Raw genomic sequence first — 8815 nt, forward strand, 5'->3', positions numbered from 1 at the left:
AATTTGACTTAGGAAGGATTCTCTTCCGCTATGATTTTCTCTTACCATTACAATAAGAATAAGAGAGGGTCTATTTCATCGTATTGACAAAATGAATTAAAAGGAAAACCTCAATGGATCCTACATGAGCAAGGTTTAAAGTATCCCACTATATTATACGATACTAGTCTATATGTATCCATATTTGAATCAATCGATACGATACATCTCGATATGTGTCTCCATTGAATTACACTAAGATACATTAGCAATAGTGATACAATATTTGATACAGGACGATATGTCTCTTAAAATCACCTAATCGATACGATACGCGATACCGATACTTTAAACCTTGTACGTGAGTCTTGTAATAAGTCTTTCATGAACTTTATTTTTATTGTGTGATGTAAAAACATGAGAGAGAGTACATACCTCTCTCCTGACGGATTTGGATCTTGTTGTTGGAGGAATATCTTTCAATGAATGCCTAATGAGTGATAAGAGATTGCCACATTTAAATATTTTAACCGAAGAAGGGGGGCCGCCCCCCCCCCCCGGGGGGGTTGGCGTAAAGAATGGATGGTGATGTGTAGGTGGGCATATGGCCATGCGGAACTGCAAAGAAGAGAAGGTTGGTCGGGCATGCGGGGTAAATTGTAATCATAAAATTTTAACCCTTAAATGTAAAAGTTAAAAATTCATATATGATTATTTACCGTTGGATTACATCCTGCTTATGTGGCTCCATCAGGACCGTCGGCAGGCTGGCTGCTGTAAATAAAAATCCGAGATGGTCCGGACTCGGACTAACGCCCCTTTCCGCAAATCCAATTGTCCCGCCTAAAATTGCTTTCGAAGAAAAAAGAACAAAAAACGAAAAAACACTCCCGCCTATAAACCGAAAACTATCTCATCCGTTAGAATAGATATTATCACATCGACGGTTCATACCTATCGATCCTCGTTAGTCTAACTTGGCCAATGAGAAGTCACGACATAACGCCTATATAAACAGTGTTGGACTATTGATTTGTCAAGCATCATAGAGGGAAGTCTCTTTCTGAGTTCATTGTTAGCAGTATCAATTTACTTTGTTCGATAGTCGCGTTCTGTGATGGCGCCAAAGGCAGAGAATAAGCCAGCGGAGAAGAAGCCTGCATCTACTGCAGCAGAGGAAAAGAAAGCAGAGAAGGCACCGGTTGGCGAGAAGAAGCCTAAGGCCGAGAAGAAGCTTCCCAAAGAAGCCGCATCTTCTGATAAGAAGAAGAAGAGATCGAAGAAGAGTGTTGAGACCTACAAGATTTACATCTTTAAGGTCTTGAAACAGGTTCATCCCGATATTGGTATTTCTAGTAAGGCCATGGGAATCATGAACAGTTTCATCAACGACATCTTCGAGAAGCTTGCTCAGGAATCATCGAGACTTGCAAGGTACAACAAGAAACCAACTATTACCTCTAGGGAAATTCAGACTGCTGTTCGGTTGGTGTTGCCAGGAGAGCTTGCAAAGCATGCCGTATCTGAAGGGACCAAAGCTGTTACTAAGTTCACAAGTTCTTAGGTTTTTTTTTTTTTTTTTAATTGTAGGTGCCGGTTTTAGGGTTTCTCTAGCTTTCTTGTTTAAATTCGGCTTTTGAATCTCTCATCTGCATAGTTGCCGATGTACTAGTTGTAAAGATTAGGATTTCAATTTATAGTGTGGTGTAATTCTCTAGATTTCTCTTATCAATTAAATCGTCATTTTCGTCGTATGCTTTTGGTGTTGTTGAAGCCCATTTGGCTACTAGTGATGATATGAGAAGTCAGTTTTGTATCACTAGTTTAATAACCTCCGATTCGTTGATTGCTGCGGAGTTCTGCACGCTTGTGACCTCATTTAATTTCCGGTGTGCAAGCCCAGTTTGTTTGCAGCCTAAGAGGTCAAAACATTTGATTTCGGAGGCTTTTTAACACTCATTTGTGCCTGGATTCTATCTTCGTCATTTGGATAAAGCCTCGTTGTTTTGAAAATTCAAACTGACTTCTTGCGCCTCAGTAGGTGTTGCTATTGGGGTCATTTTCTAAGTTCCGAACTTGTGTTGCTTGATTCACTCAGACGGTTAATTTTTCTGCCTGGTGCCCAGAAATGGTCCCTGTCCCAGAGGTCCGCGGCCTTTTAGAAAATTATGAATATGAAAGACATGTTGAACATGGAAGCGGTAGAAAAGACGGTGGTTAGTTGCTCTGTCTTTGCCAACTTGGCAGGTATCTCTCACCCTAGTTTTTGGAATGCTGGTGAATCTATAATGCTACCTGCAGGCAAGTGTCATGCTCTGTATGCTGAGTATATTGAAAGACTGCAATTCGTGCAAGTCTTAGTTCTTGGGTTTCGAGTTCTTTCTAGTTCTCATGGTTAAAGTTGAAGAGCTATCTGATAGCCGCATCATTTGGCTCTTACTGCTCTGCCTATTTTCAGAATTCTATTTCATTTCAGTTTAGTAGTTAAAGTATAACCTGTGTCGGTAGGAATGCAATTATAAGGTTATAAATAAGCCCAGTGTGTAATAGTTCTTCAGATTTTAGATTGATGATATTGACTATTACAGCCAATGTTAATTGCTTAAGAGAGATTGCTCTAGCAGTGGCAAAGGATCCTTGCTCGAGTAATAAAATTCCTAGGTTTTTTTAATTGTATAAGCTCTTCAGTTGTGATTTCAGCCTGGCTAGTTTTGTCCCCTTTCATGTCAGTCTACTATATGGCTTATCAACCAAGTAAACTGGTAAGATGCTTCATTCTGTCTTCCACACCTCCCTAGCAGTCTCTGAAATTGCATGCCCTCCATCTTAGAATCCAGTCCATCATTAGAACTTCATTACAGTCCCTGATTCCCATCTATACACTGTCCCTTACTCTCCCAAAACCTAACCGGCAGATCAGAGTAAAAAGGGAATTAGTCCAGCAGTCTTTCATTAATTAGCTATCAGAAATAAGAGTACCTAATCTAGGGAACCAGACCTGCTTTGAAACCCTTTTTTGACCCCAAATAGAAAGTTGAAACTGTTTTGGCTGAAGCCTTCTAGAAAACCTAATTGGTCTTGACTGCTACTCATCTAAGATCTTGGAATTCAGCCCTCATTCAATTGAGGCTACACCACTTGTGATTGGTTGGGAGTTATTGGTTAAAGGTTAGTTGACTACTTACCTAGTTCATATAGATAAGCAGGATTAGACCCATGGACTGATCCATGGTATCACATTACTGATCAGAAAACTCATTGAATGGGAACAATTAGAAGTTGAATGGGATTTGTATGATTCCCTCTTCAATTGGTCAATTGTAAATCTGGAATGGAAGTGCAACTTTGTACTTGCTTTCATTTTATATCTTCTACAACATTATTGATAGAAACTGGTAAAACAATCGCTAAATACTGCTGCTATGGCACTTATTTTAGTGTGTTTCTTAATTGCTTTACTTTATATTTTGGTTAACATGCTTGAGTTTCTTACTGCTTAAAATTTACAATTTATGGTGGGGATGGAGGTATGTGGAATCAGGCTCAGCTTGTCAATTGAGTGGCACAAGGTAAGGTGTTCCACAAGAGTGCGTACCCTGTGCAAGGGTCGTTAATCTGGTCCTAGACCTGGGATGAACTGGTAAGCTCGGCTGTATCAAATTAGATGATTTTTTTTTTGGGGGGGGGGGGGGGTGTCACAACTAGAGTAAGGGCTGGTAAGACTGAGGGTTTGATGGATACTTCAGAATAGATTATGTTGGCCTATGATAGTCTATCTGTGAAGGTTCAATGTCTGTTGATGGGAGATTACTGCTGAAATTGGAATATCAGCAAAATTAGGATTTTTGGTTTCTGGTTATAAAGAAGTAAAGAGTTTAGAAGTGGAGTTAGGACAGGGCCTTCGATGGAATTTCCAGCTAGGGGAGGGGAAGATTTAAGCCAAATTTGGTGAGCTTTTGATGCTTGGATGGTTTTGTGTGGGTTTGGGTTTTGTGGATCTTTTCTTGAGATGGAGAAGCAGGCGTTATCAGTTAAGCACTTAAACTACTCTTAGTAAGTCATCAATTGAGCAATAGAAATAATAATGAAAACTGTGGGTCTAAACATAAGAGTTGACTTCTTCTCCCCTTATTATTATTATTATTTTTAATTTTTAAATTCAATATTGAGTTGTTTTTGAACTTAATGTGTGGCATTCCTTGGTCATTTAACTTGCTGCACAATAAAACAAATGTTTTGTAAGTGCTGATTTATTGGTTTTTGTGATTAACTTCCTCTGGGATAGGTATATACCCTTCTTTGATTGAGCCACCTCAATTGTTAGGAATACTTGTAATTTCTTTAGATCTTTAATCTCAAATTCTTTGCCAAGAAAGTCCTTCAACCTTAGAATTTTCTCACCATCATTCTTTGCGATGACAATATCATCCATATAAACAATGAGATTTTTGATCTTGATACTTGACTTCTTGACAAATAGTGTATGATCCTAATTGCTTTGTTTGTACCCAGTAGAGGTCACTACATTTTGGAGGCATCCAACCTAACATTTAGGAGATTGCTTCAACCCATAAATTGATATTTTTAACCAACCAACTTTCCTTCAGTATTGTTATTAGAGAAACCATGTGGGATCTCCATATAAACTTCTTCCTCCAATTTCCCATAGAAGAAAGCATTCTTTACATTTAGGTGGTGCAAGTTTTGGTCTTTGTTCACAATTACAGACAATAGAACTCTGACAATATTTAGTTTTGTAATAAGGGCAAAAGTCTCATAATAATCAATCTCATAGGTCTGGGCAAACCCTTGTGCAACTAGTTTTGCCTTTAAGTTGTTGACGGATCCATCTATATTCTACTTCACCATAAACACCCACTTACAGTCCACGGGTTTTTTCTCCCCCCTAGAAAAAGTGTCACCAGCTCCCAAGTATCATTTTTTTTAATCATTGCTTGTATTTTCTCTACCATAGCTGCCTTCCATCTCTTATCAGAAGAGACTTCTTGCCAACTCTTAAGAACAAAAATAGATGATAGAGAGGATATAAGAGTTCGGTAAGAGTCAGACAAAGATTCATAAGAAGCATATTTAGCTATGGGATGCTGAGTCCAAGATCTAACTCCTTTTTTAATAGCAATAGGAAAATCAGAAGAAGATACCTGAAGGGAAACATTATAATCTAATTTTAGGGCAAGGGACTGAAGTTGTAACATGTCAACTTTCTCCACTTGCATAGGCCGATTGTAATTCTTCCTGTAACAAGTCTGCATCTTTTTATTTTGGTCAATCTTGTTTTTGAAAGACCGCAATAGTGTGCCTCATAGGAGTGGTCTCTTTCTGACCAGGTTCCTCACAAGATTCAAAAAAAGGAGGGGGAGAACTAGGGTCCTCAGGTATACTGGCTGAATTCTCCCCTTGGTCAAGAAACTTTTCTTGAACTCCTAAGTTGTGTTGTGGTGGTGTGTAGGAGTCTATGTGTGTGGTAGGAAAGTCAGAGTTGGAAAGAACACCTCTCCTTTAGGACTCTCCCCTTGCCCTTGGAGAGGTGTATAGTAAGTGCAAAACTCATTATAAATTATATTTATGGACATAGTGGTTTTTCTAGGAGGAGGATGATAACATTTATATCCTTTTTGAGTAGCAAAATAACCTAGAAATATGCAGAGTTGGCTGCAACGAGCCAACTTACTCAGGTGGGATGTGATTCTGGCATAACACACATCAATAAATCTTTGGGGAATAACAAATGAAGTGTCTCCCTAGAGAATCTCATTAGGACATGTAAAATCAAGTATTCTATTGGGCATCCGATTCATAAGGTAATAGGCAATGATTATAGCTTCACTCCAATAATAGTCATAGACATTCATAAAAGTCATAATAGAATGGGTTATCTCTAATTGATACCGGTTCTTCCTTTCAGAAACCCATTTCAAGCAACTGTATCAACACAATTGATCTGTCAGAGTCAGAGATATCTTTGAAATTCACCATTAATATATTCTGTGTCATTGTCATTGCGAAGGATATTCACATTGGTATTAAAATTCAAGGTATTAATAGAGTTTTAATCATATTGTAAAAATCACGAAAACATTAAAAAAAAACCTCATTTAAAAAAAAAGATAAATCCATGTAAAATGAGAGTGACAATTAATAAAAGTAACGAAGTACCTAAGGCCAGTATGAACTAGTACAAAAGGAATAGACTTTTTATTATGAAGAGAAGGTAAATAAGTTAGACGAGTTTGCTTCGCAAAAATGCAGGCTTTACAAAAAAATTCATTCTTTTTACAAGATGAAATTAAATTAGGAAATACTTCTTAAGAGTTCCTAGAGGGGGGTGACCTAGCCTACGGTGCCACTGATAAAGATTTGATATTACCAAATGGACTTGATTAGAAAATGCAGTCAAAGTAGAAGTAGATCCTCCAATTGGGTCCAACAAATAAAGTCCATTGGCTAGTTTACCATGCCCAATCTCCTTCCCCGTTACCAGATCCTGGAAGACACGGTAAAATGGGAAAAAATCACTTTACAATTCAAGTCATGTGTAAGACTACTGATAGAGAACAAGTTAGTAGAGAAAGAGGAAACGTGTAAAACTTTAGACAAAGAAAGTGATGGAGAATGCTGAATGGTCCTTTTTTCAGCAACGGAAGAATCCTTTTTTCAGCAATGGAAGAATATGAGCCATCAACAATTCAAACTTCATCTATTTGGGAAGTTGGTGAATAATGTAAGAAAAAGGAGGATGAACTTGTCATATGATCTACGGCTCCTGTATTAGTGATCCAAGTTGTAGAAATCGAAGAAACATGGAAGCCTGTCAAAGTTTTACCTAAAGTAGCAAGGTTGGACCGTTGGAGTTGGTATGGATAGCGGATGAGCATGTAAAGGATGCATCGAGCAGTATGGCAGTAGCTAATTCCTCGTGAAACCACCACTGCAGGGGGTCGTTGTGGGAACAATCTAAAAAGATTAGCCTCCGGTGGAGTTGCCCCCCTTGTGCCCTTTTGATCATTAGAATATGTTGGCCTTGATATGATATGCTAATTCCTCGTGAGAAAAACCAATAAGGAGCATGAAACATGTTTAATCCGGCTTCCTCAGACAGGGCTGAAATTGTTTAGTGTGGGGGTGAACAACTCTATATTGTACCTTGATGATCTGAGCATACTCCATATTCAAACCACGGAAGTTGCCCCCCTTCTTTGTGCCCTTTTTTGATCAAAATTAGTGGGCTTCCCATGGAACTTCCAGTAGTTGGCCTTGATATGATATGGTTTGTGATAGTGTTTACACTTGATAATCTCCTTGGTCGAATCAGATTTGGTGCTTATATTAAGATCATCTGCATTTGTGAGTTGTGTCTCCTGCCGAGTAAGTTTGCTAGCCCTGGTAGTGCCATGTTTGGATTCAAAAAAAAAGGAACAACTTGATAGGGTTATCCTCACGATTGTTCTTTAGTCTTTTACCTTTGTGGTGGTAAGCAATGTCCAACAAGTCCTCTTCTATAAATAGTTAGGTATGTAGATCGGGACCATGTCAAATAATTTTTCCATCATATCTTACCAAAAGAGGAGGAATAGTGGGATAATGTTTGGAGCCATTGGGATCGGTAGTACCTTCAGTGGGTGCCATGTTTGCCAAAAAAAAAAAAAAACCTCACTATTGTTCTTTAGTCTTTTACCTTTTTTTAAACAACTGAAACGTCGCATATTTGAATAGCTTGACCACCCAAATAAATCTAGGGATTCATAAGATAAAGAACTATATATATATATATATATATATATATATATATATATATATATATATATATATATATATATATATATATTTTTATATAATTTTTAATTTTATTTTGGGGGGGGGGGGGTTGCTAATGGAACTGCAATTTAGAAAGAAAAAAACGGAGACATGGTTCAGTTAGGACCGCTCTAGTCCATGTATGATCTGGTTTAGAACTTGGTCAGGTTTAGAACTCACTGTCTTCTAATAGAGAAACCAGGTATTCAATGCTTCTTAAAAAAAAATAGGGACGATGGTTCTGGAATGGGGCTCTGGTGGAGGCAATCAATCGTTCTGGTTGAGGGTAGTTCTGGTGGAGGCGATCGATGGTTCTAGTCGAGGGTTCTGTTGGAGGAGATGGATCTTGAGGTGGAGGCGATTGATGGTTCTAGTCAAGGGTTCTGTTGGAGGAGATGGATCTTGAGGTGGAGGCGATCGATGGTTCTGGTCGAGGGTTCTGGTCGAGGGTTCTGGTCGATCTAGGTAGCAGCAACAACGGTGGTGGTGAGTTCATAGAGAGAGAATCGAGTTCTCTACTTCTTCTTCTTCTTTTTCCCCTCTTGAGAAATAATCACATTCTAGAATCGAATTCGCTTTGCTTCTTTTTTTCTAATCGACTTTTGGCTCTGATACCATGTTGAGAGAGTCTATTGTGGAAGAATGGGTTGAATTGATCAGTGTGATCCTAACCCCTTCATTTATAATGAAGTGAAAAGAGTACTATTACATAAATACTCTTACTTTGGCAACAAGAAATAGCAAATTACATAATCCAAACGCCTAATAGAATTGAACAACTAACAACTAATAGAAAGAATTTTGGTCATTCTAAAAAGCTCAAATTGAAATAGAACTCAAACTAGAACTACAATTTACTATCAGACCCTAACATAGATTACAACTCCAAAAATAAGACTTAAAGAAAGACTACATAAAAATTTAATGATTGTAAGAACAAATCCCATGTTAGGATAGCGATGTGTACTACGAAAGTAGGACTTTGAGGGGGATACTAATATCATGTGAAATGAGATTGCTA

At 38.1% G+C, this 8815-nt stretch overlaps 1 protein-coding gene across 1 annotated transcript; it reads left to right on the forward strand.

The window, feature by feature from the left end:
* The first annotated feature begins 1033 nt into the window (after nt 1-1033).
* On the forward strand, nt 1034-1734 carry LOC149021889 (histone H2B.3-like). Its single transcript, XM_089150061.1, has one exon. It carries the CDS (start codon nt 1097-1099, stop codon nt 1541-1543), a length of 447 nt encoding a protein of 148 aa, XP_089006187.1. The 5' UTR covers nt 1034-1096; the 3' UTR covers nt 1544-1734.
* Nucleotides 1735-8815: the final 7081 nt, after the last annotated feature.

This window comes from Hakea prostrata, chromosome 3, assembly GCF_041222555.1.
Source record: "Hakea prostrata isolate BN-2017 chromosome 3, UWA_Hpros_2, whole genome shotgun sequence".
NCBI classification, from domain to species: Eukaryota; Viridiplantae; Streptophyta; class Magnoliopsida; order Proteales; family Proteaceae; genus Hakea; species Hakea prostrata.